General features: G+C 50.4%; 2 protein-coding genes across 4 annotated transcripts in view; both read right to left on the bottom strand.

Moving 5' to 3' along the window:
* Positions 1–1,329: 1,329 nt before the first annotated feature.
* Ephx1 (epoxide hydrolase 1) lies at positions 1,330–16,498 on the bottom strand. The gene is made up of 9 exons (XM_027418823.2): positions 16,298–16,498; positions 12,147–12,334; positions 10,179–10,359; positions 7,820–8,047; positions 7,149–7,278; positions 6,335–6,543; positions 3,647–3,755; positions 2,208–2,333; positions 1,330–1,803 (listed from the first exon to the last, which is right to left on the bottom strand). Exons 2-9 carry the CDS (start codon positions 12,327–12,329, stop codon positions 1,602–1,604), a joined length of 1,368 nt encoding a protein of 455 aa, XP_027274624.1. The 5' UTR covers positions 12,330–12,334; positions 16,298–16,498; the 3' UTR covers positions 1,330–1,601.
* A 7,159-nt stretch (positions 16,499–23,657) lies between these two features.
* The window catches only part of LOC100758590 (epoxide hydrolase 1), a 30,056-nt gene continuing 29,421 nt past the window's right edge, over positions 23,658–24,292 (bottom strand). For all 3 annotated transcript variants that reach the window (XM_027418821.2, XM_027418822.2, XM_035445176.1), the window contains one exon: positions 23,658–24,047. In XM_027418821.2, the coding sequence (XP_027274622.1) occupies positions 23,846–24,047 (202 nt within the window). In that variant the 3' untranslated portion in view covers positions 23,658–23,845. The remainder of the gene's footprint in view (positions 24,048–24,292) is intronic.

Here is a 24,292-nt window from a genome sequence, read left to right as displayed (position 1 = left end):
CATTTCTTCTGTTTTGGGTAGCTCTTTCTTTTTCCAGAGTGGCATTAGGGTTGGGCCATGGGGGACAGGCTGAGGCTGGGAGCCTACGTGGAACAGAAGAGGAGACATATGGGGATGGGTGGGATTTAGCAACCCAAAGTTCAGTGAAGGTGTGGGCCAGGTCAGAGATGTGGTTAGATCAGAAGCCAACCACTTGGGTCTGACTCATTTCCTTACCACAGAGTCTCTTACCACAGGGACCAGGCAGGATCTGCTACATGTCTGGTAGCCCTTGACTGTCAGGGTCTTTTCACTTGAGCCAACCAGCCAGCCACACTGCCTTTTCTCCACAGGCTTGAGCTTCTTGAGTGTCTGGGTGGTGCCATCACTATTCTGGGGGCTGCTTGGCTTAGGTTGGCCCTGGCCAATGGTTGTTTCTAGCTGCCTCCCCAGCCTTTGCCAGTCTGGAATGATCCAGGGAGCCCAGTAGGCACCAAAGCACAAGGGCGGAAGTGTGAGCTCACCCTTAAAGGAGAGCCCTGGGTGGGTTGCTTTGGAGGAGAGGATGTAGTTTGGTACAGCTGTGCTTAGAAGTAAAATCATGTGTCACCAAGGCCACATTGCTTAGCACAGGTCCATAGCATGCCAAGTAAATTTCAGGAAAGGCACCATAGATGCCACAGACAGGTGCCACAGACAGGTGCCACAGCCAGGTGTCACAGACAGCCAGGTGTCACAGACAGCCAGGTGTCACAGACAGACAGGTGCCACAGACAGCCAGGTGTCACAGTCAGACAGGTGCTACAGACAGGTGTCACAGACAAGTGCCACAGACAGGTGTCACAGACAGACAGGTGCCACAGACAGCCAGGTGTCACAGTCAGACAGGTGCTACAGACAGGTGTCACAGACAAGTGCCACAGACAGGTGTCACAGACATGCTGTGTTGTGACTTACAAGGGGGTCTTAAAGGGAGGGAGCAAGCCAGAAAGTCTCTGAGGGTATGGGGCAAAGGGAGTTCTTTGCAAGTGGGGAAGGTTCTAGCAAGGTTCTAGCTTAAGTGCTAGGAGTCGGGGGTGGGGGCAAGAAGGCACTAGGTAAGAGTGAAATCACAATTCAAAGTTGCCTTGGGTCTTGGCAGCAGCTGTGAGGTGGAGGGAGAGGCTTTGAGGATAAAGTTGCTAACTTTCGGTCTCTCCAGTGCTGGGGGCACCTGGTTCTTAAAGTGGCCGTGTGTTTTTTTTTTTTCTAAGATTTATTGAGATATTAATTATGTGTACAGCATTCTGTCTTCATGTGTCCCTGCACACCAGAAGAGGGCACCAGATCTCATTACAGATGGCTGTCACTATGTGGTTGCTGGGACTTGAACTCAGGACTTCTGGAAGAGCAGCCAGTGCTCTTAACCTCTGAGCCATCTCTCCAGCCCCCCAAGTGGCTGTGGGTTTTAAGGTCTGTGACCTAACATAGGGGTGGTGAGAGGTGGAGGTGTGTACCCAGGCTCCCAGAGCCTGCAGGGCACAAAACTTTAAGCTCACTCCTCAGAAAGGGGGCATCTCACTGAAGGGAGACTGGGGAGGTGCCAGGGCTATTGCTGAGGGTGTGGTTGATCCCGGAGGGTGTCACTGCCTCTCTGCCAGGGACACGAACTTGCGGATGTCCTGGGCCAGAAGCTTGGGCTCTTCAAAGGCAGCAAAGTGGCCCCCACGTTCCATGTAGGAATAGGAGATGAGCTTGGGGTACTTGACCTTCACCCACTTTTCTGGAGTGTGCAGTAGCTCACAAGGGAAGGCCGCAAAGCCAGTGGGCACAAAGACCTTCATCCTGTGGGGAAGACCAGTTGCTGAGGATTAAGTTCTGCTGTCATGTCCCCAAAGCAGGACAAGGGCCTCAGGACTGAGGCAGGCCATGTGGAACGGTAATGACAAGGGCAGACTCAGGAACCAGCCATTCCACTACAGCCTGTTTCTACTCACTAAGGACCCTGTCTGCCCGGGAGGACCATGGAACAGGTCATGTGAGCCTCTAAACACCCACTTTTCTAGTCTGTTTCCCAGTTGTCACCCGAGGGTCTCTGTATAGACCTTGCAAATCCCAATGCCTCTGTCCCAGCAGACCAGGATTCTGAGAACATCTGATGTCCTTCTTATCTTGACATCACACCTTCTTTGGATTAAAGGGCAAATTGTTCCCGACCCCACCCCCTCTCCCTGCTCAGACAGGCTTACCCTTCATGCCTATGGACCATGATGCCCTGGCCCATGTTCTCCTTGTAGAAGCGCTGGGAGGAGACAATGGTTCCTGTTGTCCAGTAGATCATGATGTTAGTCAGCAGGTCTTCCAGGGAGAACTTCCTGGAAAGCGCACAGGATACTCAGGCTCAGTGCTAAGGCCCCTGCCTGGCTTTCCTCAAATGACTGGTGTCATTTCCTCCCATAGGTCCACTGGATCAAGGCCCTCCATTTCTAGGTGGATCGCTAGTGTAGAGTGCTCATCAAGGCAGGCAGCAAGTTCTAAGCTCCTCACCAGCTTTCATTCATGAATTCATCTCTGTACCTCATCTCCATGGGAAGCAGCAGCCATCACCTCTGTCTCACCACCAGGTGGCACCTGTGCACCCAGGAGTTTTGAGTCTAGAGGTGCCTGCCACAGCTCCTACCTTTACCTTCCTCCTGGGCTTTCCAGGTCTCTGCTAGCAAGCCTACCCTCCAGTGAGCATTCTCCCACCCCAGTTCAAGATCCCAGGTTTCTCAGAGTAATGAATTCCCTCTCTTAGGGTCCAAGGGATTTGAAACTCCTTGTCTCCTGGGTATTCCTCAGGAGCCAGCACACAAACTGGCTAGAGGAGACAAACCAAGAGTCAAGGGATCCGGGTGCTCGTCTTGACCGTAGTACTAAAGAGCCCCGGGACTCTGGCAACTGTTTGCCATGCCTGCGTCTCAGTTTGTCCTCTGGTAAAAACAGAATGAATGATACTTGGAAGACATGGGGCACCATTCAAGCACAGTAGAAAACATGGGTCCCTTACTTTGGCAGCATGTCAATCAATGTGATGATTTTTGTTTTGTTTTGTTTTTTGAGACAGGGTTTCACATGCCAGCACCCAGGGGCAGATCCTGTCCCATTTCATTTTCTCTTCCTGCCCACAGCTCTGGGATTGGTGCTTTGTGTGTCACTGAACAGTGAAAGAAAGGCATAGACCCTGGGGACTCTGGGCCAGAGCAAAACCTGCATCAGACTTAGGAACAGGACTAAGGCCCTGTACATGTGCAGCTTTCAGAACTCTGGAGATGGGCTGGTTCCCCACTCTTTTCCACAGTCCTCTCTTAATTAGCACCCACAGAATCTAACCTACAGTCTGTAGAAGCCCTGGCTCAGAGGTCCTGTTATTTTGCAGTCAAGGTTGCTCACAGTCCTGGAGACTCCTTGCCTGTAGGGGGAGCTGCTGAGTTCTGAATCCTACAGAACAAGACATTTGTCCTGTGGGTGCCTCCACCTCTTCACCCTCCACACAGGGTCCCCTGGTCTCAGGTGGGGTGGCAGGATGTGTAGGACAAAGACAGAGGAGCTTGCTGTCCCCCTATAGATGCCTTGATCAGGGATGAATGGTGGGCAGGGAGAGGCAGGGCCTGGGGCCTGGGGCCTTGCAGCAGGGTGGGGGCCTCACCTCTCCAGGCCTCCATCCTCCAGGTCACGGTATTCCTGATTGGTCCAGGTGGAAAACTTTTCTAAGATGTAGGCAGCCAGGCCCACAGGCGAGTCGTTCAGGGCACAGCCTGGATGGGAAGGAGAAAGGGGGGATTGAAGCCTGGTCCCGGAGAGGACGGAGGTGTGGGGCTGGCTCAGCGATGGGCCAGGCAGAAGCCCTGTCTCCAGCACAGTCCTGCCCGGTGCCCCACATCCGGACGGAGCCCTGGTAACACCATCTGGTAATGGGTCCAATCCTATCCATGATCTCATGGGACTCACTCACTCTAAGGCAGTGTCTTACACACACACACACACACACACACACCACACAAACACACACACACCACACACACAGAGACACACATACACACACACACACACATCACACACACAGAGACACACACACACACACACACACACACACTCACACACACACTCACAGAGACACACACACCACATACATACACACACACATACACACACACACAGAGAGACACACACACAGAGACACACACACACCACATACACAGAGACACACACATACACACCACACCACACATACATACCACACCACACATGCACACATGCCACACACCACACTCACATCACACCTACACCACACACATACCACAACCCCCACCACACACCACACATGCGCACACATACCACACACACACCATATAGAGGCACCCCCCAATCCTCTCCACACTCCCCCACACCACACATACACACCACAAACATACCACACAGCACACACATACTACACACCACACCACACACACACACACACACACACACACACACACACACACACGCACACACACGCACACTTTATGCGGCACTGAGCCTTGAACTATGCAAGTGCTGTAAAACTCAGCCATTCATATGCCGTTTCTATAAAGATGAGAACTTGGGTCTATATATACCGATACTTAAAATGAGGAACAGGAGACATGGCTCAGTGGGTTAGAGCACTAACTGCAGAAGACCTGGGTTCAGGTCCCAGCCCCCACAAGGAGCTCACAACTGCCTGTTACTCCAGTCCCAGGGGAATTAGAAGCCTGTTTATGACCTCAGAGGTCTCCTACACAAATGATGCATACAATACACTCAGGCAGACACACACACACACACACACACTCACACACACACACACACACACACACACTCACACACACACACACACACACACACCACACACACACACACACACACACACACACACAAAAGGAAGAAAGGGGCTGGAGAGACGGCTCAGAGGTTAAGAGCACTGACTGCTCTTCCAGAGGTCCTGAGTTCAATTCCCAGAAACCAGATGGTGGCTCACAACCATCCGTTATGAGATCTGGTGCCCTCTTGGAAGCAAAATGTTGTATACATAATAAATAAATAAAATCTTAAAAAAAAAAGAAAGGAAGAAGGAAGGAAGGAAAAGAAAAACAACCTAAAAGTACCTAAGAGGAAAATCAATTATAAACATTGGTACATGGCTGAGATAAATACATTCCAGGGATTAAAACTTCAGGACTTTGGGGCAGAGCCCAGAGATTCGACACCTGCTGACTATGCACGAGGCTCTTCATCGATCCTTACACCAATCCAACCAAAGACAAAATCATAGACCCTGAACAAACAAAACAGCCAAAAGCCCCAGACCAAACCAAAACACAGGGCTCTGACCATAGCTCACGTGAGTATCTGCAATGTTGTACTGTCACAGGAACTGTGGTATGCTCAGAAATGGGTCCAATAATTCTCAGGTGTTTTTAAGAGGACTAGAGAAACATCCAGAGGGCCCTACCAGTCCGTCAATCCTTTAGGGCAGTGGTTCTCAACCTTCTTAATGCTCTGACCCCTTAATACAGTTCCTCAAGCTGTGGTGACCTCCAACCATAAACTGTTTTCTTTGTTACTTTGTAACTGCGATTTTGCTACCGTTACTAATTTTATTTATTTATTTGTTTGTTTATTTATTTTTTGAGACAGGGTTTCTCTGTGGCTTTGGAGGCTGTCCTGGAACTAGCTCTTGTAGACCAGGCTGGTCTAGAACTCACAGAAATCCTCCTGCCTCTGCCTCCCTTGAGTGCTGGGATTAAAGGCGTGAGCCACCACTGCCCGGCTAATTGTAATGTAAGTAGTTGTTGGAGACAGAGATTTGGCAAAGAGGCTGCACCCACAGGGTGAGACCCACTGCCTTTGGGGTTCCATCCACCCTTATTACTGAGCCACCTCATGGCTCAGCGAAGCACAGAAAAGCCAGAACAGTGCAGACGACTCCTGTCTGTAGAGTGGACAAATGCGTTCCCAGTGATCTTTATTATTAAAAAACTGGTTTGTAAACCAGGCAGCGGTGGCACATGGGATTAAAGAATCCCAGCACCCAGGGGCAGGCAGATTTCTGGATTCAAAGCCAGCCTGGTTACCGAGTGAATTCCAGGACAACCAGAGCTACCCAGAGAAACTTTGTCTTGAAAAACCAAAAAGGTAAGAAGGAAAACTGGTTTGTGCACTTATCTGCCTTTGCGGCTGTTAACATTTTACTGGTTCCCCGTGACTAAACAAATTAAATGTGCTGGGATCTGCTCACTTGATACTGGTTGGGAAACTTCCAGCTTTTCAGCCCCTGCCCCAAGCCCCGGGATTTGCCTCTCATGAGTATACGTACCCACGGTGTCTGGCTTGGTGGCCTGGATGTGTAGGTAGCCACTCTCTCTCATGATGCTGTAGAAAACCTTCTCCTTGAAGGGGTACAACAGCTCGATATCTCTCTCAGTGTAGCCGAGAAATCTCCCGAAACGCGGGCCCAGGAGAGGGGTCGGGGTGTAGATGTTTTTTGTAATGAAAGCTACATTCAAGTGCAGGCCTTTCACGTGGCTGTGGGCAGAGAAATGGGCACAGGTGAGCTTGACTGCTACGAAGGACATAGGAGAGAAGACAGAGGAGGACAGGGACAGGCCACAGAACTGAAGAGCGCAAGCCAGCCTCCTTCAGCAATCTGTCCCATTGGGAATCCAGGGACTTGGAGGTGAGGGACAGGAAAGGACAGTTTCTAAAGAGTTCTGACCACCATGAAAGTCTATCAAGTGTGTCCATCCTGCCACCCGTGGGGCCTCATGTGTACTAGGAAAAGTCTGAATGCCACTTAGTCCATTGTAGCTAATATCCGATTTCAGTGTCAGAAGGTTGGACATCCATGACGTTGCTTGTATCTCTGCTCCCTGGGCTTTGCCTAGGTGCCAGTCCACAGGCCACCATGCTTGTGTTATCCCAGGAGGAGGGTGGGGCCGGTGTGTTCCATTCTCAGATGTTGGTGGGAGAGAAGTCCCTCTTCTGCCCTGGGTCACCATGGAGGACTTGGCTTAGAGGGAGCTCCAAGTCTAACTCTGCCTAGGGTGAACAACCCTGTGTCCTGCGTAGATGCTGTATACACACAGATCCTGGAGAGGCTGTGCCATGCCCATTTGACTTCATTGACTCACTTGGGAACCAGCTGGGCCATGTTGGTGCAGATGAGGGAGCCCCAGTCCCCGCCTTGAATGTAGAATTTCTGGAAGCCCAGCCTCGACATCAGCTTGTAGAAGATCCTAGCAGTGGCCACCGTATTGAAGCCTGAGTGTGAAGGGGACAGACAGGGGAGTCATGACCATGCCTTTGGAGCACTCAGGTGCCTGTGAAGTTCTCCAGACCTGCCTCCCTCCAAGCTGGGACAACAGAGCTGCACAGAAGTCTAGAAGGAATCTTAGAGCTGCAAGGAAGTGTCCCCCACACAGGGAAAGGTGGTGAGAGCTGCCTTCCTCAGAGCAGGGCCGTGATTCCATAGCTGCTACTGTGCCAGCAGGCAGGTAGGTGCAGAGCTTGGCTAGACACAGCACAAGGGCTCTATTAGCCATGCTGGCCTAGATCAGGGCATGGCCCAGGTATGGAGCTGGCCCTCGCCCGAGCAGCAAGTATGAGAGTCCAGGCCTGAGCAGTGCTAGGCAGCTTCATTTGTCCCCTTGACTCATGCTCCTAAAGAACTGGCCATATGGAAACTAAAATGTCCCTCGGACTCTTTTTTTCCCCCAACTGTCTAGCTACCTTGTTTCATCATGGTGGCATCTTGGCCATAGGAGGCACAGTCTGGGAAGTGCCACCCTCTGGCACACTGTACCTTTCTTGCTGGATGCCTCTGAGAAGCCATAGCCAGGAATGGAGGGACAGATGACTTCAAACACATGCTCGTCACTCAGGCCATTGGCCTTGGGGTCAGTCAGCAGCGGGATGATCTTGTAAAACTCATAGAAGGAGCCAGGCCAGCCGTGCACCATCAGCAAGGGCTTTGGGGTGTGGCCTGAGGGCAGCTGGGGAGGCTTCACGTGGATGAAGTGGATGTCCAGCCCTGGGGACAGAGCACAGTCAGGGTGAGGGAAGGAGGGTCCTGCTGGGGAGGCTGGGGTCTGGGGACCTTGTTTCCCTGTGTGCCAGTCCTGGAAGAGAATAAGTGCTGTGCCCTTGGTGGCCCCAAGGCACTGATGACAGTCATAGCAAGTCTCGCTGTGGGGTGCTTACCGTGTGCTCTGGCTATGTGCATGTCCTCGCTGACCTCCCAGTCACCCTGAGTGTGCTCTCTGGAGGGCACTTGGGAAGTGCCCAAAAACTTGGGAAGGCACTTCCGGGTTCCCATGGCCCAGGACAGAGCCTGGCTTACAGCAGGGCTTCCTAAGCACTTGTTCACTGAGAAGACATCGGGGCTTTGAGAAGCCCATGGGCCCCGAAACCGTGGGTTGCACTCAGCAGAGCACTGCAGTACTGTGAAGTAATTGCAATCCGTGTGCTCATCTAACGTACAGAAGAGTTCACTACCATGTCATATCTGTGGTGTGATCCAGCTTTTACAAAAAGTCGGGCTAAAATCAATCAGTGAACCAGGTGTCAGAGTTTGGGGGAAAGAGGGACCTGGAAAAGTCCATTATGAGGCAGGAGTATGGCAACAAATATGAGGTAGGAGCCTTATTGGACCAAACCTATACTGGGGAGCACGGGAAAGGAATCTAGCTGGAGACTTGTTGCGCCTGGGGACCAAGGCCACCAAATAGCACCGTGGCTGATGCAGAGAACCACAAACCCTGGCCCAGCAGAACATCCTGCAACACCAGGCCCAGCACAGGCTGCCAGTCCCGCTAGATCACACAGGGTGGTCTTAGTGGGTTACTGTCCAAGGTGAACTCAAAGCTGGAACTGTCCTTTTTGATCATTTGTACCCCGAGGAGGCCTTGTGCTGTAACACTCTAGTAACTACGGTTACTAGGGAGACAGTGAGTTGAGGCTGAGCTCCCAAGCTTGCCACCTCCTCTCCCCCAAAGGGAAATATTGCTTAGTGCCATCCTGGGTATTGCCTGTCCTGTTTCCTCCTCTACGGGGCTCTTGTTCTAACATCAGGGTCTGTGTATTTTGTCACAGAGAATGTGAACTTGAAGTTTACACAGTGGCTCTGGCTTTCTGAAGTGTTTCCACACCTGATTGTCTTTAAGGTTTGTGACAGCTGCTCTGACTTGTGACTTGATGGAGAGTCATGTAGGAGAGGAGTCTCCATGAGGGATTATGTAGACTAGGTTAATTAAGGTGGGACCACCCATCGTAAATGTGGGCAGCACAAGCCCATGGCCTGGCTGACTGGATTGACTCAGAAGAAGAAAGCCAGCTAAGCACAGGGATTCATTGCTCTGTGCTTCCTGGCTGCAGATGCAGGGTGACCAGCTGCTTCAGCCTTCTCCCACCATGATGTCACCATGATGGCCAGCACCCTTGAACTGTTAGCTGAAATAAACCCTTCCTTCCTTAAGCTGGTGTGTGTGTGTGTGTGTGTGTGTGTGTGTGTGTGTGTTTCTTCCAGGGGAGGACACCAGGAGTCCTTCTCTAATATTCTGCTTTACTCTTTTAAGAGAGGGTCAACCACTCTCTTAAAAGTGGAACCAAGTTGTTTTGCCTGGGCTGGGAGCCCCCAAGGATCTCCACCCCCTGACTCCACATTTCTGGGGTTACATCTGTGATCTTTATTGCCAACTTGGTTGGTTTGGGGATCACCTCGGAGATGTGTGAGGTTGTTTCCATAGAGACTTAAGAGAAGCAAGAAGACCTGTCCTGAATACGGGCGGCGTGGGTGATCAAAAGACTGACTAAAACATGGAAGGAAGGAGAAAATGAGACAATCACATTCCTTTCTGCTGCTTCTGGACTACTGATCCAATATGACATCACCCCCCTCCCTCTGCAGTGGCTTCCCTGTCATGATGGACTGTACCCTCAAACCAGGAGCCAAAATAAACCCACTGATGCTTAAGTTGTCTTTGTCAGGTTTTATGTTAGAGCAATGAGGAAAACAATTCAAAAACTTTCAAGCACATCTCGGTGAGCTTCCACTGATCCCGGGATGCTACAGCACAGCTGACTCGGGGTCACTCACGTCACACAGGAAGGCTGCTCCTGTGACTCACACACCCCTATGCCAGGCTGGTGGTCTGGGAACTCACCTTCAATCTTGGTCTTGAAGTGAGGGTACTGGTTGAGGGTCTCCACCTGCTTCCTCCAGTCAAACTCGTTCCTCCAGTAGGACACCACTTTCTTCAGGTAGCTGGAGTTGAAGCCATAGTGGAAGCGGCTGCCCTCCAAAGGCGGGGATGCCCGGAACCCATCGATCCTGTGGTGTAAGTCCTGCAGAGGAGAATCGGGGGTGGGTGGGCAGAGGCGGGAGAGAGCTTGTGTCCACAACTCAGAGTGAACCCTGCAGCCGCAGATGGACTCCACGGAGGGGCCACACAGGGCCGTGTGTGTCGTCACTGGAGCCCTGAGAGGCTGTGGGTTCCCCTATGGACTCCAGATTGCCTTTATCTATCTTTGTTTTGGTGGAATTGGGAGGCTCAAGGAGGGGACAGAAGGCTTTGCACAGGTCACCCATGAGGTATTCTCCCTTTTAGCTCCATTCCGGTCATCTTTTCATTTCTTAGGAGTGTGAACAATACTCACTTTTTTTTTTTTTTTTTTTTGAGACAGGGTTTCTCTGTAGACTTGGCTGTTCTAGAACATACTCTGTAGACCAGGCTGGCCTTGAACTCAGAATTCTGCCTGCCTCTGACTCCCAAGTGCTGGGATTAAAGGCTTGCATCACCTCTAACCAACTCCAACACTCTTAATTCACCAAGCCCTCTGTAGAGTAGGAGTCGGTAAACTTTGTCAGGAGCCACAGAGTAAGATTATTAGGCTTTCAAGATTCAGTCTTTTCACTTTCTCCCTGCATCAAAGGAGCTGCCACAGATGGCCCTAGCAGGAGTAGTGAGGCTGTGACCATGGATGACCCCTGCAGGAGCAGTGAGGCTGTGACCACGGATGACCCCTGTGGGAGCAGTGAGGCTGCATTCCACCAAACTTACATATATGACTGAAGCTCAAATGCCACACAATCATTGCGCACTTCCAATTATTAGTTTTCCTTTGGCTTTTGTCCACACTGACCAAGGTAAAAAGTCATTCTTGACAGGGGCCAGTGCAAGAAAAAGTCCTAAGCCACATTTGGCCTGTGAGCCAAGATGTGCCAACACTTGCTAACAGTTGTATGACTCACCCCAACCCAGTGAGAAAAAGATGGATTGCCTAGAAGACAAGCTCCAAGAGTCCTGATGTGAATGAGAGGAACAGTCCAGCAACCATCCGGGCATGCTCATTTCAGGTTATGGGACAGCTCAGGTGCCGCCATTCCCAGAGACCTCCGGACCATGCTAGTGCTTCCCCTTTGGGCCCTGCTCCGTCCAGGCTCTTCCAGGAGGCTTATTGTGACTTTGGGGTTGCGTGGAAATGGCCTTGGAGTTGCAGCTGATTTCTAGCCATTTTGATGTTCACAAAATCTCCTGGGACCCATGGCCATGCCGTTTTCAGCTTTTATTCTATCCTCTGTGAGCCCCACGGGGCAGCTTGATAAAAATCATGGTGGGCCCAGGAGTACCTAATGCACAGGAAAGGCCCACCTAAGGCTGACCTGAGGCTGACCCTGTGATCTCCATGCTGGGGCATCACCTCCTTCTATAGGTGTGACTGCCACATGAAATCAGGGGCATCGGCTCACTTTTCCCTTCAAGACATCTCAAGCTCCATCCCTTAGGTGGGTCAAGGGGAGCTGAATGTGGCAGCCTCCTGTGCCTGTGGTGTATGAAGATACCCACGCCCCCCCCCGACCTCACCCTCCCCTCACCCCCCCTCACCCCCCCCCCCCTGCAGTCTTCCTGACACATCCTGGCCTCAGGTTAGGCACAGGATGGATGGCACTGAGCAGACAGACGCCTTTCTCGGGGGCAGTCTGTATCTTGCTTGAGGATGAAGGCTGGGCAGATTAAGGGTCACTAAAGGACCCCAAGTTCCTTTCCACCCACACTCTTACCCACATCAGAGAGAAACCCCAGCAGGGATGCCTGCTGGTTTTTGCTCCTGCCTACAAAAGGGCATCTCACCTTGATCTCCTCATCTGATGTTTCCACCTTGAAAGGTCGGATGCTCTCATCTTCTCTGGCTGAGGGCTTCGACCCTGGGCCCCACCAGCCATCTTCAAGTGGTAAGGTTTCCTCCTTGTCCCGGGAGACAAACCAGTAGATGACAAGGCCCAGCACTGAGGCCAGGAGAAGTTCCAGCCACATGACTCCTGGGGGATTGAATGGGAGAAGAGAAATGACAAGCCTTAACATCAATTAAATGCAACAAAAAGGGATTCACTAATAGGCTTGCCTAGGAAGCGTTAAGTTACAGAGAAATAATGTGAACTGAAGGCCCTGCCTCAGTGTTACTGGAACCTAACTATAAGACACCTCACCATCTGTTCCTCCTAGAAACTGTTACAGTTGTGAATTAGTTGGAACTTAGGCATGTTGAAGCTGTGTTAAAACTTGCTCACCAGGGGCTCCTCCTCTCATCAGAAGGGAGCAAACACTTGACAACTGCCTTGAAGTAATGACCTTGAATGTTGCTCAAGTCTGGTTTAAGGCAGCAGAAACCATGTTTGTTCCTCAGGCTTGCCGATCAGCTCAATTGCCAAAAAAAAAAAAAAAAAAAAAGGCAGCAGAGAGATAACCAAAAGCCTTCAGTTTCTTCAACACTTGTCTAATTGCTGAAATATATTAAGTGGGGCAGGACCTTAAAGGCCACCTGCAGATGAGAGCGTGTGTAAGATTACATTACAACATCCTATATACAATGTGACAAATTTGTTTCAAGGCTGAATTCCTCCAGCATTAGCAGACCAATGTGCACTTTTAAAAAAGGAGTTTTTCTGTTTGTCTCTGGGTGCTGGTTGAATTTCTGGTCGGGTTGGGTAAATTTCCGTTAGAAGATGAAGGGGCAAGAGGACTGACTTAGCCAGGACTTGGTGCCTGGCAGGCCAGAGATACGAGTTGCCAAGGGCTCTTCCCAGGCACTTGCTCCATAGACTCCTGACTTTATTCATGTTTGTCCCATAAGAAAAATGTCAGAGATGACAGAATGAAAGCCATGCTTCTTCTTCTTCTTCTTCTTCTTCTTCTTCTTCTTCTTCTTCTTCTTCTTCTTCTTCTTCTTCTTCTTCTTCTTCTTCTTCTTCTTCTCCTCCTCCTCCTCCTCCTCCTCCTCCTCCTCCTCCTCCTCCTCCTCCTCCTCCTTCCTCCTCCTCCTCCACCACCTCCTCCTCCTCCTCCTCTTCCTCCTCCTCCTCCTTCTCCTTTTTCTCCTTGTTTCGAGACAGGCCTTCTCTGTGTAGCTGTGGCTGTCTTGGAACTCACTCTGTACACCAGGCCGGCATTGCACTCACAGAGATCTGCCTGCCTCAGTCTCCCGAGTGCTGGGATTAAGGCATGCATCACCGTCACCTGGCTGAAAGCCATGTTTTTTTGTCTCAGCTGTGTGTTTCCTACAAGAACCCCCGAGTTTGTGAGGAAGGTTCTTCTGCTTGATTATTTGACAGTAGCTGTCACAAAAGACAGGCACACTCTGGGCTTGCACTTGGCCACCACAGCCTTACATAGGAGTGCTTCTTCGAGGTGTTAGTACTGTAACCGTGCACTCAATCTCAGACTGAGGCCACTGTCCTTACAGATCACGTGGCCAAGGGTGGTGTCTCTTTTAGTTTCTTCTATTTTTTTATTGTTTTGTTTAATTGCTGTGGCTACAATCCACATTCTTAACCTCACTCGCCCAGAACTCGTCTGCTGTTTTCTCAGTCCCACATTCCTTATTCTGTCTTTAAAAACATCTCTTCGTTCCAGCATCTTTGGCTATGTGCATGGTTTGTGATTTATGTGTTCCTGGTGCTGTGCTCCACTGTTTTAAACAAATAGTAGCCTGCGGAGACTCTGTTTTGTTTTTTTTTGTTTTGTTTTGTTTTTAAATTCTCTTGATGAGGGCTCTGACTGTGATCCTCAGGCTGGCCACAAACCCTGGAGCTCCAGCCACCTTCCTGCCTCAGTCTCCCTAGGACCCAGGACAGTGGACATGGACCATATGTTTGGCTGATGATTTTTATATTTAGGTCAACAATCCTAAAATTACGTATAGAAAACTTGGAACCCAACAAGACAGGAAAATCCACCAAACGAACACTATGTCATAAAAACCATGAACTATTCTGGGGAAATGAGCCTGGTGACTTTGGCACAGCCCTGGATGTGCCCTTGGGGTACATGAGTTCTGAGGCCTGGGGCCTTTGAGGAGTCTTTGGTTCCTGAATTGTCCAGGGAGGCTTTCTGTACACCCAGATCCCTGGGAGGTGAGGGACTTCTCACTGAGTGGGCCTGACAGCAGGGCCTGGGTCTCAGACTAGAGCTGACTGGGTTTCTTGCTCTGTCTCTGTAGAGGGCTGACCTTGTGATACGCAAAGGGAAGCAAGAGGTCAAAGTTTCTGTCCGGGAGAATGGAGTCCAGTTGGCAATAACAGATCAGGAAGCTCATGTTTGGCCACCCACATCCTCTCTGTGCATTTCCTACAGCTTTATTGAAATAGAGTGCACATACCCTTCCTGGTTTCTCTCGGCCACCCTCCCCCGGGCCCAGTGCAACCACTTCTCGAGTTCTGCGGCTATTCATGGCCTGTTGAAACTCAACAATCCAGTTATGTGCTAATCCCCATCTGTTTGATTCCTGTGCATTTTTGTCCTCAGAGAGGAGGAAAATAACTTGGCCTCTGCAAACCAGTATGAGGAAGACTCAGCCCAGACTGTGGCCTGGCTCCTCTGCTTCCCTTTTCCCAGGGAGCAACCGGCATGGCTGTGTTGGAAGAAGTTGGCTGGAACATGAACAGTGCCCTCAGGACAGCAGCAGAGGAGGCTTCATAAGACACAACATAGGACCAGACAGTGCATAGATGAAACAACTGTAGGCAGCAGAAATCGGGGCAGGAAAGCACCCTCTCTGCCTGTGTGTCAGGCTCTTTCAGGGTGTTGGTAGGGGCCCCAGGATGCTTCTACCAAGAATCCCTTAAATCTGGTAATCGAGCAAGTGGGTGCCCTTCCTAAATATATTGCTGTGCAGAGGGCTAGCACTATGGCTTCTGCAGCACTGTGGCTAGCTAGGTACCGGGCACCTGCTTCCCTTGGTGTATGGGAACTCACACATGGAAACTAACTATGTTTGGCATGATATTACAACCAACCTCCCCAGGCCCAGCATCGGGCCTGGAGTCACCTATTTCTTCCTTGACACTCATCCATCACTAGGTTCTGCTGCTGCACAGATTCAGGCCCCTCCATGGCCAGCTCCTCTCTGATCAGATCCTGCATCAGATACCGTCACTGATCTCCAGAGTCAACCCAATCCCCATTAGCTAGACCCACAGGTTCACTTAGCCCTCACTCCAGCTGTCTTTAGAAGTCACACCCTGTGAACACAAACTTGAGCTCCCCACACATTTAGCTCTTCGGTTCTGTGTGGCTCAGAGTCTCTGTGACAAGTTTGTGGAGTCTCAGAGTACCAGAAGCAAGCTTTGCCCATCCCCACCGGGGGGCGGCATGGGGATGCTGGGGAGGGAGGGCCCATCCCCTGCCTGTCAGGCTGAAGGTTTCCTTTCCATACCCTGGATGCCTGTCCCTAGGTGCCTTGTCAATGATCACTATCAGTCAGGTGGTGAGACTAGCATTGCTTGAATTAAAACAGGTCAGGAATGGCCACAGACAGGGCCCCTCTGACTTTAGGGGACTAAGAAAAGATTGGGAAAAGGAAGGAAGGAAGGAAGGAAGGTTGTACAGGTTTCTTTCTTTTTTCCTTTTTTCTTTTTCTTTTTAATCCAAAGACACCTTCTCCCTGACAGAAACCTTATTCTCCGAGAAGGTGCACAATGTGTCAGGTGTCTCCTGCCATTGAAGGTAGGCTAAGTGTAGGGACTGTGGGAACACCAGGAATAAGTGCTCTGACAACAGGGCAGGTATGAACAGTTCACCCAGCCTGAGGCTAAAGTCACAACAGACCTAGAAGGTGAGCGTGTACCCATCTTGGCTTCTGTCACAGACCCTAGCTCCCTGCACCACACCCAGCTGAACAGAAGCAAATGAGAACAATTTTGCACGATGTCATCAGGAGAGCAGCAAGCGGGGGCAACAGGAAAGATGACTGACTTGTCCAGGGAACTTGACAATCAGCCCCCTACCTGACTGCAGCAGGGAGAGGCCAAAATGCGCTGTTACTTTCCTTGGGGGTAGAAGCGCCTGCTTTCTTTTCCTGGACAGGATTATCCCAGCACGTTCTGCTGTCCACCAGGGCTCAATGCTAGCTCCTTGAGCAGTCTTCAAGCATCAGATCTATGGCACTCTGCACACTGTAGCATCCAGAGCCTTTGGGAGAGGCAGTGCAGAGTGAGTATGAGTCCCTCCCCACTCTCTCTTTGTATACTTGCACAGCCCCAATGACTCAGCTAATCTGCTGTGAGCACAGGGCAATTACGACTCTGGACTTCATACAGCAAACTGAACCACAATGACCCAGAGACCAAGTGAGTGCCAAGAGATCATTGCTGGACCTCCCTCTAAAGGAAGGGACTCCAATACAGAGTGTTAGGACAGCCCATGCCAACTCTGCCCAGCAGTCTCTCTCTCTCTCTCTCTCTCTCTCTCTCTCTCTCTCTCGGTGGAGTTTTGGTTTTGTGTGGGGAAACTGCAACTTGAAAACCTTATATTGAAATTTCAGCAATAATTAATCATTTAAAACCTTGTGCCACTCTGAGTGGCATGGTGACAACTCCCATTGTCCCCACTCCATCTCAACGACTTCATAAGCCACGCCTTAGCCCACGGCATCAAAACTGTATGTGCTAGATGCCGGGTTAGTTACTTAGCGGTGCTTAGCTGTCACAATACGGCAGGGAAGTGTCCTGATTTCATTTATGACATCTCCATAGCTCAGGTCCGGTGACGCTAGCAACAACGGACAGGAGGCAGATGGCTGCTAACATTCAACTGGATTATTAGTTATTGTTTCTAATCCCTACTGGGTCTAATTATAAGGAGCTCTATCATGAGTGTGTAAGCATGGCTACACGTAGAACATTCTAATACTTTCTTCAGTTTTAGGCTGCCCCAGGGTAAAGTTTCTTGGACCCTATTATCTTCCAATAAGACCAAGTGAAGCTACGGCAGAGAACAAAGTAACAGATGTAAAGTGAGATTTAAATTGTTCTCTTACACTCTAATTAAGATAAGACTATTAGTACATTGCTCAAGGACTCAAGGATGGGACCTTGAGACTCATGATCTCAGACTACAAGGCAGGTTTGACTTCAGCATGTTAGTTCCACATCTGCCAGTTTTACAGCAGGTAGTAAATGCTGTTCTAGATTAGCCCGGAGCAGCAGCCGGCACTGACCTCCTGCAGGTTGGGTTTCAAGGGTGTGATAACAAAGGATGCAAACAGATTCACAAGTTGTGGAACTGTATATCGCCCAGGAACAACTGACGGGCGGGATGGCGCCACATTGCTGCTCTGAACTGCAGAGCCAAGCAACGACCTCAGAGTAGAGAAAGCTTTTGCTAGTGTTTCATGTGACAGAAAATTAATATGTAGAAAATACAAAGAATAAAAAAAACAGAAGCACAAAAAATCCAATTTCTAAGGGGGCCAGTGCTTTGAACAGACACGTCTCAAAAGAGGAACAAATGGCCAACAAACAGGAGGGGAAATGCCCAATATTTGCTATTAAGGAATGCATTGCCATTCTGGTCAAAATAGCTGCTACCAAAATATCTGAAAGTAACCAATCCAAGTGAGGAATCTGTATACAGTGCTGGTAGGAATGTGGATTAATGCAGCCACTATGGACATCAGTGTGGAGGTTCCTTAAGAAACCAAAGTTAGAACTACCATACGACCCAGACATAGCACTGGATATAAGCCTGGAGGAATATAAGTCAAAACAGCACCAAGACCCCCTGCACATCCATGCTGACCTCGGAATTCTCACAAGCCTAGAACCAGCCTAGAAACCCCTAACAGATGAGTGGATGAAGAAAATGGGGCATGTGTGCACAAAGGCGTTTTTTTACTCAGCTATAAAGGAGAATGTTTGCAGGGAAATGGATAGAAGTTGAGGTCATCATCTAAGCCAAAAAGTCCGACACTATGACAACTAAGACAAGTGATTTAGTTGCTTTTCTGTCGCCGTGATGAAACACCATGATCAAGAAACATATAGAAGAATTTATTTGAGCCATGGTTCCAGAGGGATGAGTTCGTCGTGGCGGTGGGAGCATTGCAGCAAGTGTTGGGCTTGTGGCAGGAGAGGACACAGAGACCCCACATCCTCAACCACAAGTGTGACGCAGAGAGGCCAAAATAGAAGTAGGCAAGGGCTTAAACTCGCAAAACATGTCCTCAGCAAAGCCTCATGTCCTAACCCTCCCCAGACAGTGCCACCAACTGGGAGCCCATTAAGTATTCAAATGCCCGAGATTACTGGGGCGATTTCTCACACAAACCATCACAAGTATTACACGTTTTCTTTCATATGAGAAAACTAGGGAGAAAAGAAAAAAAAAAGCATTTTTTCCCCCCTGAGACAGAGTTTCTCTGTAACTTTGAAGGGTGTCCTGGAACTCACTCTGGAGACCAGGCTGGCCTCAAACTCGCAGAGATTCACCTGCCTCTGCCTCTCGAGTGCTGGGATTAAAGGCGTGCACCACCAACGCCCAGCACAAGAAGGTTTTTAATGTCATGTAGTCGATTGGTGAATTCTTGAAAGTATTTCCTGGCCTATTTGAGTCCTTCCCAGAAAGCCCCTGTCTGTAGTGTCTATACCATACCTTCAATTGTTTTCTTGATTTTTTTCCCACTAGTAGTTTCAGAGACGCCACCGGTCTTACATGCAGGTCTTTGATCCAGTCTATTATGATAAATCTTTCTGCCAAAAGCTGCCTGAGCCCCACTGCCACGTGTGAGCTTTACGCCAGCTGCCTGCCTGAGTTAGGCCCAAATGAATACACAGAAACTTGTATTAGGTTCAATGCTGCTTGGCCAATGACTAGGATTCTCATCTGTTAGCTCAGTCTCAATTATCATACATCTATATATTTTATAAGACTTATCTTATCGGATGCCTTATTGGCATCCCTCCTTGTCAGTGGATCACATTGTGCCGCAGGAGCAGGAGCAGAGGGGAAAGAGGGCACTTCCTGTTTCTCCTTTCCTTAAATATGAGTCTCCTTACTATGTCACTTCCTGCCTGGATCATCACTTCTCTACTATATTTCCCAGAATCCTCTTTGACTCCTAGTCCTGTCTAACTTGCTGTCTCATTGGCCAAACAGTATTTTATTTAACTATCAATAAGATAAACATACATCGTACATTCCCCATCACCAGTCTGAGTGGATTTGTGTGCAGGGTGAGCCATGTGGCTCTAGCTTTCTTCTTCCACACTTGAGAATCCAGTTCCCTCCTTGCCATTTGCGGAGCCTCTATCACGGCGTTTTTGACACCTGGGTCAATAATTAGGTGATTGTCGTTGTTATTGTCTGTGTCCTCTGCTGCTGTCCATTGGTCTACATGTCTTTCAAGACATTCTTGACACTAATTTGAGGCCAGGCACTATGGTATTTCCAGCGTTTCTCTCTCGGCTTTGGCTACTTGGAGTTGTTTGTGCTTCCAGACAAATGTTATGATTTTTGAGTTGATTTTTTTATGATTTCTGAAGCATGTTGTTGGGATTTTGATGGGTACGGAGTTCAATCTATAGGTCACTTTCAGTAACATGTACATCTTCACAATATTAACTCTGCCTACTCATGAGCAGTGGCGACCTTCCCATTTTCTAGTGTCTTCTATCTCTTTTTCAGAGTCTTAAAGTTGCCTGTAGGGATCTTTTACTCTCTTTGCTACAGTTATTCCTGTTTTGTTTTTATTAACTTTGAAATGTTATTTTTTAATGTATATGGTGTTTGCCTGCACGTATGTCTGTGCACAGAGTGCATACTGGTGCCCACAGAGGCTGGAACAGGCACTGGACCTCCTGGAACTGGAGTTACAGGTGGTTGAGTCATTTATGCAGATGTTGGGAATTTGAAGCCCTGGAGGAGCAGCCAATGCTCTTAACTGCCGAGCCATCTCTCCAGCCCCGATATTTTACTTTTTAAAAGTTATGGTGAGTGGGTCTGATTTCTTTCTCAATGAGTTTGTTACCAGCACATAGAAAAGCTACAGGCTTGATACGATGCTTTGTGTCCTGTGCTTTACTGAAAGTGTTTATATCAGCTGTGAGTGTTTGACAGGGTCTTTTAAGTCTTCTTCTTCCGCCTCCTCCTTTCTGTATAAGGGTTTTGCTCATATGTGTGGCTGTGCAGCACATGTGTGCATGGTGCCCATTGAGGCTAGAAGAGGGCGTCAGGTCCCCAGGAACGAGAGTTACAGATGGTTTGTGAGCTGCCATGTGGGAGTTGGGGATGGAACCCAGGTCCTCTGGAGGAGCAGCCAGTGCTCTTAACGGTTGAGTCATCTCTCCAGCCTCCTTTAGGGTCCTGTAAGCATAGTCAGTGCACTCACAAGTCATTCTCAGTAGATAGTTCTGTTCCTGCGCATTGTGTCCCCTGTGACCCGTGTCCTCATGCATTGTGTCCCGTGTGACCTGTGTCCCCATGCATTGTGTCCCCCGTGTGACCCGTGTCCCCATGCATGTGTCCCGTGTGACCTGTGTCCTCATGCGTTGTGTCCCCCGTGTGACCCGTGTCCCCATGCATGTGTCCCCCGTGTGACCTGTGTCCTCATGCATTGTGTCCCCATGTGACCCGTGTCCCCATGCATTGTCCCCCGTGTGACCCGTGTCCTCATGCATTGTGTCCCCCCGTGTGACCCATGTCCTCATGCATTGTGTCCCCTGTGTGACCTGTGTCCCCATGCATTGTGTCCCGTGTGACTCGTGTCCTCATGCATTGTGTCCCCCGTGTGACCTGTGTCCTCATGCATTGTGTCCCCATGTGACCCGTGTCCCCATGCATTGTCCCCTGTGTGACCCATGTCCTCATGCATTGTGTCCCCCGTGTGACCTGTGTCCCCATGCATTGTGTCCCGTGTGACTCGTGTCCTCATGCATTGTGTCCCGTGTGACCCGTGTCCCCATGCATTGTGTCCCGTGTGACCTGTGTCCTCATGCATTGTGTCCCATGTGACTCGTGTCCTCATGCATTGTGTCCCCGTGTGACCCGTGTCCCCATGCATTGTGTCCCATGTGACCCATGTCCCCATGCATTGTGTCCCCCGTGTGACCTGTGTCCTCATGCATTGTGTCCCCCGTGTGACCTGTGTCCCCATGCATTGTGTCCCTGTGTGACCCGTGTCCCCATGCATTGTGTCCCCCGTGTGACCCATGTCCTCATGCATTGTGTCCCGTGTGACCCGTGTCCCCATGCATCCACTCTGTGTTGGCTTCCTCACCCTTACTCACTGGTCTCAGTATAGTTAACCAGATCAGTGGTCAGTGCTTAGGGCCAGGTGACATTATTTAGCCTAACGGTGTCCCCGGTGGGCAAGGGGAACTGCGTGGCGTTCAGAATGCCAAAGAGGGACTTGGAAGCAATCGCATCAAGTGAAAATTTAGTGTCCTTGACATTTGAGCAAAAAAAAAAAAAAAAAAATGTCAAATGCCGAGACCCCGGAGGATCAAATCTTTGTTCCATAGATCTATGAAAAAGGAAAAAGAAACCCCTGTCACATTCACAGTGGCATCACACACCATGCCAGTTCCAGCCACAGTGTTCGGTAAGTGGTAGCTTGAAGGCTTTGTGGCGGTTTCACGTATGTGTTGGGCATCTTGGAAGACCCGCACCCCCGCTGTAGATCAAGAGGGAGTGTTGTAGGATGGATGCCCACCCCCTGGGCTGTAGTGCCCTCCTCACTTGCCCTCTCTTAGACCCACTGCCTGGAGAATTGGGCCTTCAGTGCAACCAAAACCGGAGACTATGGATGGATGAAGCTTTATCACTGGCTATTCGTGTGCCAGGTGAGGTGCTCTGACAGCCACAAGGGGGCGGCAAACACACACGCCTCTGAATATTACCCTCATGCGGCGGCATCTTCTCCAGAGGGATGGATGCCAGCACCCCTTTCCTTCCTGGGTCTCCTCTCCTCTAGTCCCCGAAGCTGCCTGAGGGGAGGCTTGGGTTAGAGCCCCAAGACAGCAGAGCCGTGATGGCTGCTACCCTTATAGGCAAGTACAGGAAGGCAGCCCGGGACTTGCCAGATGATAACCTCCTTGAGGTCAGGGACTCTTCTCAGAATAGTCTGTCTTTGGACAAGTCCCTCATGAGAAGGTCCCCAGAGACCACCATGAGGACACCTGAGGCCCTGTCAACAGCAAGAGAATAGGCCAGATGGGTGCTGGAGATCCCTTGTTCTCAGCCGGTGCCGGGGAGGAGGCATAGCTGACACACAGCTGTCTTCACAGACAGCCTGGCTTCCCAAATAAAGTGGGAATCTCCCAGAATATAGTACCAGGAAGGCGTGTGTCCTCTGAGGAGTGGGAGGACATCTTTGTCGCTATTCTGCGGCAGTCAGGTCTGTGATGGACACCAGATGGGTTCCAGAGCTCCAGTGTAGCCCCACTTAGGGACTCCCAGCAAGAGGTGTGGGGACCAGGAGGCTCCTGCTCTAGCAGTCTCCTAGCAGCTGTTCACACCTCCCTGCCATTGTTCTGGGTGCTTGTGTCACGTTGCCTGGGACTCTGGCTGGGTCAGGGCAGAGGTTCTGGATCACCAAGAAGGCACTGGCGACAAAGACGGTAAATAAAGTTCCCACTGGGCCCAGCTGGTAAGACCCAGGCTCAATGTCTGCTCCTTCTAAGGTGGGAGGGGCAGTGCCCTGGGGTTCATGGGGAGGGGATATGAAGACAGAGTGGGAGTTGGAGAATGAGTTGCCCAGGCTGGGTGTGGGAGCTTCCTCAGTCTGAAGCTGCAACCCGCAGGAGATCAGGCAGCCTCTTGGGTTTCCCTAGTGGGATCTTGGGTCTGGGCAGCCATTTTTGGCAAAGAGCATCTCCCTGCTGTCCCGTGGGGAACAACCTGAGGTAAAGCATACTGTCAGGGAGAGGTCTTTCAGGGCAGAGCAGGAAGCCCTGCTCTGGTGGCACAGAGCCAAGCACGGGTGAGCCTTCCCTCTACCTCAGCCAGATTACCATGGGACCAACACGGCTTTGCAGATCTCACTGGGCTCATCTGGAGGCCTGACTGGGCCTGGGATACTCAGACCTTCTCACAGACAACTGCTGGTCACACAAAGTCTGTTCCCAGTGGCCTGTGTGCTGTGAGTGGCTCAAGGGGTGTTCGTAATCTTCTGCAGTCTGCTTAGAGCAGCACGACCTTGATTACTGGCGGCATCTAATTGCCTCTCTGCCTTGTCAGCAGGGCCAGGTTCAGAGGGCCCAGCAGGACCCTCCACGATGCCACGATGCCGCAGAGGCACCTGGAAACTCTCTTTTTGAAGGGAAGCCCCATGTGGCTGTCTAAGAAACACATGGCATTTGGTCCAGACACTCATAGAAATAAAACCATTTATCATCAAAGCCATGTAGCTTAACACAGGTGTGCAGTGGGGTGAAACATTTGGGGAGAGAGGTGACTCCGTGGGGGGTTAGGTCTGGGCCCCTGGGTAGTCATCTCCCCTCAGCATGACTGAGGAGGAACCAGGGCTGCTGCTAAAGCCATGTGGGTAGCTAGCGACATCACTGCAGCTCAGCCAGGGACACGAACTTGCGGATGTCCTGGGCTAGAAGCTTGGGCTCTTCAAAGGCAGCAAAGTGGCCCCCACGTTCCATGTAGGAATAGGAGATGAGCTTGGGGTACTTGACCTTCACCCACTTTTCTGGAGCATGCAGTATCTCTGAAGGGAAGGCAGAATAGCCAGTGGGCACAAAGACCTTCATCCTGTGTGGAGAAAGGGATGAGGTTGAGGCGCTATGTTCTCGTTTCCAGAGGAGACTCCTATGGCCGGAGGAGGACTCAGCTGGGTCATATGGAGCCATAGTGACAAGGGCTTACACTATTCTCCTATTACAGTCCCTACTTTTCACTCACTAAGGACCCTGTCTGCCCGGGAGGACCATGGAACAGGTCATGTGAGCCTCTAAACATCCACTTTGCTAGTCTGTTTCCCAGCTGTCACCCGAAGG

Source organism: Cricetulus griseus, chromosome 5 (genome assembly GCF_003668045.3).
Source record: "Cricetulus griseus strain 17A/GY chromosome 5, alternate assembly CriGri-PICRH-1.0, whole genome shotgun sequence".
Lineage (NCBI taxonomy): Eukaryota > Metazoa > Chordata > Mammalia > Rodentia > Cricetidae > Cricetulus > Cricetulus griseus.
Note: the sequence above shows the minus strand (reverse complement) of the source record. Positions and strands in the feature narration are given on the sequence as shown.